Below are 13,043 nucleotides of genomic sequence, written 5' to 3'. Positions count from 1 at the left end.
GATTTTAGGCTCCTGTATGCCAAATCTGATTTCTGAAGACACTTGGATGCCAAAGGCATCCTGTGGAATTAATACAAAGAAAAATCCTGACTCTGATGAAAGCCTCATTAAAAACCACCAAAATATTATTCAACGTACCACAGGATCAACTTTGTGCTGGCAAACAGACTGCAACTTCTGCTGCCAAGGTCTAACAGTTTGTAAGTTCTTTCACAGGAAATAAATGTTTTCCTATTCTCTAGTTTGTTTTTTTTTTAAAGTGATGCTATCTTGCAGCTGAGAATCTCAAATACATAAACATTACTATGCCGACAAATAATGCAGCAGTTGCATTCAATCCATCTGAACCACTGTAAATATAAGTACATACATTAAATATAAGTAAATACATTCCTTTTGAGGAATATAAAGAAAGGAATCTATCTCATTTTTATGTGCTAATCAGTCACTCCAAGGAGGAGGAAATCTGATATAATACCAGCACTTGCAAATTGAGTATTTAGCATGATAAATTACCTTCTGAAAAATTAGCACTAAAGACTGTTAACAATGTTCCAAGTGCTATATAGAAATACTAAAACAGCTAAACAAAACACATTTTTAAAATACTTATTAAAAGTCAATTAAAAATGAAATCCTGATTAGACTTGGGGTAAAAAAGAGACCTCTAGATATGCTACATACAGTCATTTCTGAGCAAGGGAAACAAGAAAAAGAGTTGAAAGAATTATTGCAGAAGAAAACTTCTGTGAGAATTCTTTGCTGAACAAGATCTGCTTGGCTTTTTGTTTATTATTTAAAATAAAATTTAAAAAACTACCTCAAAGCTAAGTTTGACATAGTTTGCCATTTCAGAAACTGCATCAGTATCTTCAGTAAGCAGCACCAGTTTCAATACAGCTGCTTCAAAAATGGTTCCCAGTCAGCCTGACAGAGTGTGACTGCATGGGGAAGTTATTTCAGAGGAACTCTGCCATGCCTGTGTGGCTGCAGCAGTTACCAGAACTTACTTTTTTCATATTTTGTTTGAAATGGCTCTTCCTTCTAGGAATGGAAATACATAAACAGTCACCTAACATTTTAACAAAGTCTTCAGCATAGCAATACTTGGCAATTTTCCCCCCGCTCTTTGAATGCTGAGTTTACAGAAGAGCCTTAAGCTCTTGGGTGTTCTCTATATGATGTAAAAAGTTGATTTTGGATTCCTAGAGGAAATTTCCATTCAACTTTCCCACATTTATTCCTTCTGGATGAATAAAGTAACTGAAAGAAGTGTTATATTTTAGAAATCCATTTGCAGGAATAAATTGTTTCTTGGTAAGTCATCAAAAGCTGTCGTATGTATATACACGCTTTATGCAACTCAAGAATTCTTTTACTTTCAGAATTTATTTTTATATGATGGAGAGAAGCTCTGCACCAAACAGTGACCTTCTGGAGATTCTGAGATAACATTCTTAATGATAACATGAACAATACCATAAAACCACAACTCCGTTACATTCCCAGCATAAGATTTTAAAGCTTTGATCTGTAGATGTCCACATTCCTTCCCTGACCCAGCCCCTGGAGGAGCCTCTTTCTTCCCTAATCCTCCTCATGGGTTGTGAGGAAGAACAGGGAGACTGATCTCCTAAATTCTGTTTCTGTGGTGTAGGTAAGTCCATGTTACAGATCTTCTAACAGATATGTAGAATAACATTTATTTCTAGAATAACACTGAGTTTTAATTTAAAAAAAAAAAAAAAAAAAAAAAAAAAAAGGGGGCAATTATCCAGAGGAGCTTCAAAAAAATCAAGTTACTTTGCAGCTGGTTCTCTTGAGAACTGCTGCTTAGCCAGATAGGCAGGTGGTCAGCCACAGATGTTTATTCTGTAATTGCAAAATACTGCTGCAGAATGAAAAACATCTCACTTGAGCTACAGTGACCTTCTCTAACTGTAAGCACATCATGTGATCCTATGCAGTCTTCTAAAAACACGTAAGGGAGCCACAGAAGGTGATCTTATTTAATGATCCCATGAGACACCTATTTTTAACTATAAATTAATTTTCATTATTCCTTGCCTGAAGACATAAGTGTGAGCCAGAGGCTTCGTACTCACTTCACAACATAGAGAAACCTACCTGAAAAAACAAACAAACAAACCAAAAAACTGAAACCCTTACAGCTTTAAAATTAATAAGACATTGCCTTGCAACTTCCAGTGTGATAGGAATGATCTGCAGCAACTGGATAGTTTTTCACTTATTTACCTATATATATATATATATATATACATATATATCATTCATTATCAGCTCAACTTCAGTGAAAAACACTGTGAAACAGCAAAATATTGAATGTCCTATAAAGCTATATACTTTTTAAGTTAAATGATACTGAAAATAAATTATCTAAGGAGTATAATCTGCCTTGAATTTGCTCAACAATAAAATGAAAACTTTTTTGGAAGAAAAAAATATTGGTAAACAAAATTGTACTTTCTAGAACATACAAATATAAAGATGCTGATTTGGATCACTGTTCAGAATAGCTAAAATATAACATCAGAATGGAGGTTCATTATGCCTGTGTTAGAATAACAAGCTTTTAAAAGTAAAACAGAGGAAAATCCATGGGGAAACCAGGAAGTTAATACAATGCTCACTTGCTGAGTTGAGAAAGTTCACCTTCATTTGCTGGGCTGCAAAAGTTCTGCTTGCTATTCCAAAGCCTGCACAATGTATGTATTACTACTATTATACCTTGGTTTTGCAAGCTTTTTTATATCATATGTGAAACTGAAAGGAAAATAAAATGCAAGCCTGTGATGACATGCATTGTTGATTTATAAAGTTTTAAAGCCTACCCAATTCTCCTTACAGAAGAGGCTAAAGAGTAACCTAGCTGCACTGCAGGGAACTCAGGTTTTTGTTTCCCAGTATATCTCTGTTAACTGAAAGTCTACAATTTGTGCAATTTGTTTCGAGTGAACTACACAGATCCATAAACTGATTAGTGACAAAGCCACATGAACTAGGATTTCAGTCTTAACATCTAGAGGAGGAAGATTTAGGGCATCTTTCTAAGTCCTCTGCAGATAAAAATTCCACCAAATAAATAAAACAAAACAAAAAACAAAATAAAATGCAAGTTGAAATGTGTCACCTCCTTAACTCCTAAATATTTTTTTCCCATGTTTTAATGTGCTTAGAATTCACTGAAGAATGGAGTTCAGGAGCCTGGAATCTTTAAAGGGGCCTGGTGGGTGGTTTTAATTCCAGTCATGAGCTGTCTCTCACCAGCTGCAGACCGACCAGCTGAAGTGTTGCCTCAATTTCACAGTTTTTTGGCAGAGATGTTCCTTTCTGCAATATCCTATACAGCAATGGATATCAAAACGAGGGACAATGAGACCAACTTAGGTAAAACTTCCAGGAAGGCCAGTAAGGTCACCATGGTGGTAAATAGTGAGAGGAAAAAAAAAAGATTTCTCTTGCTATGGGAGGCACCCAGGAGTCATAGATTATTAAACAGGTTTAAGTAAGCATTCTTGAGGGTTTTTTGAACTTCTGAATGTGTATAGAAGTGGAAATTCTTGCTTTTTGCAGTTGGCCAGATGGTCCTGACTCATTCTGTCAGTCACAAGGCCAAAATGATTTTCACATTAACAACAACAAAACCTTGAAGCCATAAATTTTTTCCCTCAAATACCCCCTGCTGAAAAATTTGTGAGCAGTCATTTGTTCCCTTAAGTCTTACAAGCTTCTTCTTTTTGACCAATGCCTTGACTATAAAAAACGTATTTCTGTTAACAGAGCCATGCACATATACCTTATTTATCTATTCCTTTGCCAGAAAAATTGTACAGAAGGCTTCAATGTGTTGTTCCAGTTTGTACTAGAAGGCACTGGTGCAGACAAGGTTCTCAAACAGCAACTACCATGAATCTCATACTCTTTGGGCTGATTTTCAAGGGGCAGAGTGAAACAGAAGCAACTGTCTTCCCCTTTTATCACTCTGCCACTTCCTTATCTCTATAAATGCAGAGGCTGCATGCATAATAAAAGCACTCCAGTAATCAACCCAAACAACAAATTACTAAGCAGTGAGACAGGTGCTCTGATGATTATTAATTGTCTGTAGTATGTATATAATTCATCCCTACTTTGTATTTATAATGCATAAAATATAAATGTATAATATCTAATATGTATAAAATATCTATAATATAAATACTTACATAGGTAAAAGTGCTCTGATGATCATTAATTGTCTGTAGTATGTATATAATTCATCCTTACTTTGTATTTATAATGTATAAAATATAAATGTATAATAGCTAATATGTATAAAATATCTATAATATAAATACTTATATAGGTAAAAGTCTTTCTTCTTCAGGTAGCCAAGACAAATCTAAGGCTAAGGATCCATTCTTCTCTGGTCTTGTAACATGCAGCTAGGATTCCAAAAATGTCAGTTCAAAGGATTAAAAATGTACCCACGTTTTAATAGAATCAAAAGAACAATTTGCTCTCTTAATGCAATACAAATTGCTGTTTAATGCAGACTAAAAGTCTAGTTTGAATTATCTCAATTATTGCTGTTTTGGCTTACATTCAGCTATGTCAGAAAAACCCTGCAGAAATCTGCCAAGAGAAAAATAAGATACCATTACTTCTATTTGAAGTATAAATTTACATACCTTGGCCTCCGAAATGCTAGACCATATTGTTGGCAAGCCAGTCCCACAGTGGGAGTATAAACAACAGGCATGAACCTTTCAATGTCAGAAGACAGCACTTTATAGAAAAGCTTTTCATTTCGATCCTGAAGACTCATTAGTAGAATATACCTGTGGAGAGTTACATATAATTAGATGGGCATCAAGCAAACACATAAAGTAACTTTAGAAATTCAAAGGTGCTTAGGTAATTAATTAAAGCTATGTTTGTCCTACACAAGTCTTTTCCTAGTTGAGAATATTTAAATTTCTCTGTGTCTTAATAGCACAATTGGTTCAGACACAAAGGAAAACAAAGAGGTTGAGACACAGAAGCCGAAACCATCACAAAGTTGACCAAGTCTCCATAGTCAGGAAGCTGATCCCTCCCAGATATAAAACCCTGCTGCAACTGAATCTTAGTGCTGTCAGAATCTAATCCATACATATCACTTGTTCCACATGAAATGAGATCGTTGAATAAAACTTAAACAACTTCAGGCTCTAGCACAAAAACAAAGAATCTAAAAATGTTAGGTTGTTTCTGCTCTTGCCTCAGTACAGATTTCTCTTACATCCAGACTAGTACTTCAAATAAATACTCAACTGAATACTGTAGAGCAAAGCTTACAAAAACAAAGCACATGCATATGGCCTTTTCTCTCTGAAGTCTGAGCCTGTGATGGAATTTGCACTCTTTTATCTCCTAATGGAAATTGATTTTGATTGCATTTGAAGTTTCAAAAGGAGAACAATGACCAAGAAAAAAAAAAAAACCAAATAAATAAGAGTGAAAAAAAGTTTTTGCTTATCTTGACCTACTTTTGACTGCCATCGCTCTATTACTGAATAAATCCACCTTTGCTCCAAGATCCCAACCAGGAAGCCAAATATCAATGCTGAGTATGACAGATGGTATGAGTCTGAGTGACTTTATATTAGTTGACATAGGTATGATTCTGGTCATTTTGTGAACATGTAATATTTAGGAATTTGATGGTTCTAAACTTCACTTCTGGAGTGTTGATCAGAAGGCTACTTTCTCAAAAATTCTTTCTTAAGGGGAAAACCAAAATGCTTCATCCTCAGCGTGGTGTTAGTTCTAATGCCTTAGACAACAAGCAACATACAAGTAATTTACACAATTAAAAGCACTAAGTAGTTTTCAGCATTGTGTTTTTTAAAAGATATACTTAAATTTAATGAAGTATTTCATGGTATCCTTCACTGAAGCTCATATTTAATTGAAAACATAGTGAAAACAAGCAATAAAACACTGAGAACAATAATTTGTTCTAAAAACAGGGAGAAAAATATTATCTGTCCTCAGACAATGAGTCTTGAATTAAGATTTCAGGGAAGAGTTTCAGAGGAGGAAAACTTAGCTCTGGCAAGTCAGACCAAAGGGACTGCCAAGCATTCAGATTTCAGTATGTCACTTTTCCCCCTTGCCTTTACTTTGCCTAAGAACTTTTCATGCTAGTCTGCTATTACAAAGGCAATTAAATACAGTAGCAACAAAAGGATATAAAAGAAATAGTGCCCAAAATCTAAAAGAAAACTAGCCTAACAACTAGAAAACTGCTGATAATTTCTTAGGATAACTGGCATTGCATCACTGGCATGCATTTTACAAGACAAAATAGAATGGTAAAAAAACCAGCCCACAGTCTGTCTGTTCTTTTCCTTGCAAAACATGAGAGCAAATGCAGGAAAGTAGGAGGAAATACTATTATTTTTCACCTGTTTAATCTTAGCTCCGTGACTTTGCAACACCAGTATCTATAAAGAAATTCTTTAAAAGATGGTGAACTTAAAGAAAAAAACAAAATAACAAAGCATTCTCAGGACAAGTGATCTTATGACACCTCTTGTAATGTTCACACATCCAGAATAATATTTTACCAGTGTGATTCTTTGGAGAAAGAAATGTTCAGACAGAAGATGTGTCGGTGTCAAGAACAACAGCTTCAGTGTCAATACAGAGCAAGAAGACAATTAAGAACATACTAGGGGAAAAAAGATCAAATTACTTGCAGAATCCATCACAGCTTTTCCAAATTAAGCTAGAGGAACAGAATTATTTCCTGTTATTGGCCTCCTTTTTGCCAAGCATACCAGGCAATATATTTGCTTCTGTTTCACATTCGTTTTCCCTATGAACTCTTGATACTGCAGAGCACAGCAATCCCATGCTCCAAGTCTGGAAAGGAGTCTCAGCCCTGCCAAAATATGTCCTGCCACAGTACTATCAGCTTGGCTTTGTCAATCTGCACACCCTGACTCCAATAAAAACCAGGGCAAGTTATGACCCTGCCAGTCTAAGACGCTGCCATTAGTGTTCCAGGAAACAATACCCTTCTGTCTAAGGTATTTAAAGGCTTCTACCTCTGCAATATTCAAATACTTGTACTTCATCTTTTGTATTTGGGCAGAAACCACACAGATATACACCCACTACCAAATCCTAGCCCTGGGAAGAAAACAATAGGTTCCCTTTACCTCTTTTCAATCACTGCTCCTATGAGAGCAAAGACTATGCTAGATGCACAGCAGAAGAAATGTGGGTTTTCCTAGAATTAATACATTTACATTCAGTAGAAGGCAGGATCTCCATGCTCTTATGCAAGATTGTCCTTGAGCACCTGCATATACAGGGAGCACTGAGATGTATTTAGTTTTTTCAAGTTCCAGTTAAAATCATCAGTATCTTCTGGCAGTCTCCATCAACAAATGTGTTCAAGAAGTATCTGCAGCAGGTTCACAGTCACTCCTCCCTTTAAAGTGTTTTGATACAAGTATGAGTACTGGAGACCTAAGTACACATATTGCCTTGAAGGACAGTATTTCTTTCATTCAAAAAATACTTCTGAGCTCACACAAGTGTCGTGCACATTGTTCTCAGAGCAGGTTCTCTACAGACATCCTACAATAAAAATTTCAGACAGTTGGTTGCCTTATGAACACAGCTGTAAGTTACATTTTGCATGTCCAAGTTTTTGTACATTCGATTCACACGAGCATTTTATCTCTGCAAAGGGGACCAAGATATCATTGTTGAGTCTTCAAAGGAACTATCTTCTGAATGCAAATATTTCCAAGCCTTTCAACCAGTGGACTTAAACATAATCCTAAACATAGAATGCACAATTAATTTTATTTTACTGAAAACTGGAGAAAACACCAGGGCAAGATAATGTCCCAGTAATATAAGAGGAAAATGTTTTTAATCAGAGCATAGCATGACATGAATAGCCAATTAAAGCCTGCTGGGTGTCCACCCAGAATACAAATATGATTTGCTAAAGAAACAAGTTCATTTGGGGGGAACTGTGGATTTATATAATTTGAAGTGCTTAAGGGCTAACCTGATTTCATTTCCACAAATTTGCATTGATCAGCGATTACCCCCAAAAGCTTATTTCTTAATTGCTATGGACCCAAGTTACAGAATCAGAGAGTAGCTGAATCTGCAAGGGACCTCTGGATATCGTGTCATCCCATCTCCTGCTTAAAGCAGAGCAGGTTGTTCAGTCAGGGTTTAAATATCTCCAAGGAGGGAGAATCCAGCCCAATATTACAAGATGGAGACACACTGTTTATTCAGACCAGAAGGGGAAGGAGAAGATAGAAATATCCGCACCAAAAATCATGGTTAAGAAAATACAACCGTGACATGCAACAGAAAAAGACTGGAAAATAAACACTGCTTCTGAAAGTTTTTCTTATGTTAATTACTGAATTCTTATTTGAGTATTTTGACTAGTTATCACTTTAGTGAGAAAAAAGCCCAGGTTCAATAGCTTAAGTTATTTCTATGAACTTACTAGTTTTTCTCAGCTGAAGTACTTCACTAAAACTCTTTTTAACACCAATAAATTTGTACTGCAAAGTGGCACAGTACAATATATATATATTAATGTATATTTAGTATAAATATACAGTATAATATATATACCAATATATATATTAATGTATATTTAGTATACTAAATATACATTAATATATATATATATTTATGTATATTTATACTAAATAAGGTATTATACTAAAAACTGGCTTTGTGGTAAAAAATGGCAAGCTACAGTCTGATCCTCAAGATGTATGGATGTAATATTGTGACTTTTGCACTTCTGTCCTAAGAATGCCAGGTTACAGGACTGGGAAACAAATTTCTTCCTTACCTAACTATTCATTTCAAAAAGAGAAAAGGCAAAAGAAGATTCATAGATGGGAAATAATTATACTGAGGGATTTTTAATTAATTACACAAAGATGTTAAACTTAACAGGGACAGATTTGAAAAAAAATATCTAAAGCAAATGGCTTCTCAAAAATATTTTTTTTAATTATTCATTTGTAAACTTATTTTTATTTATACTTGTATGTTACTTGTGTATATCAAATATGGAGTAAATGTACTTTTAAAAGAAAAAAAACCAAAACCCAACTGTTCCTTTTCTCCCCCATCCCTGAGACAGATGGATTTTTCTTTTCTTTCTCCTAACATGATAAAACAAGTTTTCTGCAAAGTATTCCCATAACATTCAGAGACAGCTATTTTTATTTGATGATTCCCATTGCAATCAAAATGTCAGAATATGGTGGTTTACTGTGGTTCAAACCACACAGCATGCAAACTTGTAATACTCTGCCACTTAAATTTGATTGATTGTTTCTTTTTTACTTTCCTGCAGAAATTCTTCATTTTGGCCAACAGCCATCTAAATATGCCCCAATTTTTTTTATTAAAAACCCAAAATATTTAAGATTTTTAAATACTGCTACTCTCTTCTTCAACTACATGTATCTAGGTCTTTAACTTTCAGTCTGTGATGTTTTGAGAAACACAAATTGTTTTCTCCTATGACCTGATGTAAGAGTAAAATTTCTTAGCTAGGAAAGAAACAAATACAAAAATGGGGTGAAAGGCCTTTTTTCTTTCTGCTTTTAAGTTACAGGTGAGCAAAAATGCCACCAATTCAAGTAGAAACAAAGAAAAAACCTCAATGTCTCAAATGTTTTGAGACATGAAACAAGCAGCTGTATTGTGAGGAAGGGGTTTCCTTCAAGGCAGTTAAGGGGAACATGGGGGTAGAAGGACAATGATAGTTTTCTCCAAGGGTAATATTAGTGCTTGGAGCAAGGGGATATTCCAATTAAAATTAAGGATTGTTTTTTTGAAGAAAGTATTCTAGCAAAAGTACATATTTAGCTTAATGATTCCAAATTATCAGTCACCACAGATCAAAAAAACAAACCAAAACAAAACACAAATCCACTCAATTTAATCTGTGGTGCTAGAAAAAAAAATAAATAAGGGACTCATAGCTTGATAACTAAGATAACCTTTCACATCCATAGTTTACCTGTCTAGGTCAGATGTCAGCCTCTCGAAATTCTTAACAATAGCAACAACTTGGGCATCTTGGCCAAGAAAGCAGGGTGGTAATAATCCATGAATATTCAACTGTTGCCTCTCCTCCAAGGTAAAAGCCATGCCCTGAAAGAAAGAAAAATTTAAAAAATTTATACATATATATATATGAGAGATATTCCTTTTTTGAGAAAATTCTGCAACAAAATATAGCACAGGTAAATCAAGAATCAGAAAAGCCATTCAGTACTAATCAGAACTAACAATTATGTAATTATTTTGCAAAAAGGTTTTATTGAGTCATAAGAGAACACACCATCCCAGTATAGAACGAGTTAAGGTTTTCTGACTATTACCAGCAAAATTATTAAGCTACAGCTGAAAAGAACAGTACATTCTCACTTACTCAATTATCTGGCTAGATGGATGATGTTAATTTTCTGTGTAAACATTATGCTTTTAAAATTTGGAAATTCTTCCAGATACTGGTTATCTCAGATGCTAATGTGAATTTTTAATAGAACTCTGTGGTACAATAAACTTATCACTATTGTTTTACAGTCAAAAAGCCTGGTCCAGCACCCAGTGAAGTCAGTCAACATGGACACAGCAAATTCAATGCAAACTTACTTTGCTTCTCAAATTCACACTCAGTTACAGAAAGAAAAATCTGTACAGATTTACTGGATTTCCTTATTGCATGCAGAAAAGACATTTTAAAGTATTTAGTATGTTATGAGGACCGTCACACAAGGCTTAACACTTAAATCCAGCTTGTGGATTGACAGAGACTGCCAAATAGCTGCTTTTTAATGAGGTCTGTCTGTCTAAAACATCTTCAAAAAGTTACCCAAGCTGTTGAAACAAAGAGCAGAAACATGACCCTGGGTTTAGCAAACTGGTATCAAGAACAAGTATCAGACTGCTGAAGTTTTACTTTTTTTTTTTTCCCCCTTTTTTTTTTCCTTTTTTTTTTTCTTTTTTTTTTTTTTTTTTTTTTTAATCAGACCTGTGACAGTTCTAGACTGTAAGAAGGAGTATCAGAGCACTTTGCTCCACAAAGGACCTTTGAAACCCCAGCATTTATTTCACACTCCAGTCCCTGGGCTGGTGGCCCTCCTTCAACATCACACTCCTGCTGCCACTCCAGAACCAGCACTGGCAGATCTGGAAGTTATCTTTGAGGTTTCTCTTAAGTTGGCACTAGAAATGTCTACAATGTTTATGATATGCTTACATACAGCCTTAGCATATTCAAAAGTTGATGCATTAGATGCTAAATGGCATTTATTACTCTACCAAGAAGAGCTGTGTGTAGCTGTGTACACACACACATGAACAAGCTCTAAGACAGCTGCCTAATATTCTAAACCCATCATACAACTATACACAAAACATTTTGTTTCTTATGAAAAAAAATATTTGAGAAAACATCTTGGGAGATAATGGAAGAGTTAAATATTTAATGCTTCTGCATTTACTCTACTGTGGAAAATAAAGACTTCTAAGGTACTTTCACAATTACCTCTATAAAAGTACTTTGAAATTTTCTTGGTTCATGAGACCATTAAAATTAGCTGGGTCAATAAATGATGGGAAGAACTAGTAAAGCAAGAGTGCAAATACAAAATCCATCCTTCTGTGTACAGCTGGATTGCTCCTGCCTTTTTGAGAAAATAGATTCACAACCCTTTATAAAACGGCTCTGCTGCCTTCTGGACAGGACCTAGTGAGTGATTCTATGTGATTAATTCATACCTGTTAGTTTGATTACCTGGACAGGCTAGTTTTATTATTTTTTTTTTAGAAATACTGTAGACTTATTCTTACAGGACAAAAATGTACTATAAAATATTCCCATGTCTTAGTACTCTACGCTTCTTATATAATTTTCATTTAAATAATTTTCAAGTGGTCAAGTGCTATATCATTGTTCATAGAAAAAAAGAGAAAAAAACCCAAACAAACTATGGCAAGCCTACCACACGACCTGCACTAAAAATATTAACCAAGGTGTTACCCTCGATGACAAGAAAAACAACAAACAACAAAAAAAGCCACAATGAACACTTTACAGAACATCAAGCATTTCCAAAACAAGCTTCTCCCACATACAGAAATGGAGAAAAACCAAGTTTATTAAAGGTCAATAACTGTTTTTCTGTAATTTTCCGTGCACACAAGATTTCAAAGGTTTCCAAAAGTGTACACAAACTCTGGGTTTTTTTCCTGAATTTTCTGTGGCAGATAGGTCATGAGTGTCTTCAGCACACTCTGAAAGATTGTGGAAGAAAGGAGAGCTGACACTCCTCATGAGTTTATTCAGTTTATTCCCTCTTATCTCTAGGAGAATTTTTGGCTTAAAGAAACCAGGCACTACAGGTTGGACTTGAGGGACCTGCACAGTTTTAGTGGATTTTTCTTCAGTGCTGACAATAGAGTGGCAACCTAGCTATTCTCTGCATCTCCCTTTTTCCTTGTTTCTATTAGTCAAATTTTCTCGAAGAAAAAATTCAAAACCTCTGGTTTTGCATTCACTTTAGGAATAAGATATGGACTTCAATTACTATAATAGGGTTTCCCCTCTTGAAAATCTATTTTATTTTAAAACAGACACAGGAAAATCCACAGCTCTTGCCAAGTGCCTTTTAAAAAAATCCTATTTTGTCTTGGAATAGCACATTTTCCAGATATTGCTACAGCTCCTACAGTGTCAATTACTTTTGGGCATTACTACAAAAATACAGAACCCATATACACCTTCTATGTTACACATAGTTTTAAAATTCTTTAATTCACAGATATTATCAATTTTTCAAATTTCTACAATAGAATGTTAGTTCCTCTCTTTCTGTATGGGCTCAAAAGAAAAGAATTTTCACTAAAATCTACCTCCTGACATTTCAACAAGAGAAGGCCATTTTATGCAATAAATTTAGGCTATTTAATCTATTAAT

At 34.8% G+C, this 13,043-nt stretch overlaps 1 protein-coding gene across 3 annotated transcripts in view; it reads right to left on the bottom strand.

Moving 5' to 3' along the window:
• The window catches only part of ME1 (malic enzyme 1), a 158,146-nt gene that overhangs the window by 108,218 nt on the left and 36,885 nt on the right, over nt 1-13,043 (bottom strand). For all 3 annotated transcript variants that reach the window (XR_011725359.1, XM_071741458.1, XM_071741459.1), the window contains exons 2-3: nt 10,079-10,212; nt 4,692-4,841 (exon numbers count right to left, since the gene is read on the bottom strand). Coding sequence is in view for 2 of the 3 variants with exons in the window: in XM_071741458.1 (XP_071597559.1) it covers nt 4,692-4,841; nt 10,079-10,212 (284 nt within the window). In the remaining variant the exon portion in view is untranslated. The remainder of the gene's footprint in view (nt 1-4,691; nt 4,842-10,078; nt 10,213-13,043) is intronic.

The sequence above is a fragment of the Heliangelus exortis genome, chromosome 3, assembly GCF_036169615.1.
Source record: "Heliangelus exortis chromosome 3, bHelExo1.hap1, whole genome shotgun sequence".
Classification (NCBI taxonomy): domain Eukaryota; kingdom Metazoa; phylum Chordata; class Aves; order Apodiformes; family Trochilidae; genus Heliangelus; species Heliangelus exortis.
The sequence above is the reverse complement of the archived record's forward strand: the minus strand, read 5'-3'. Positions and strand labels throughout refer to the sequence as shown.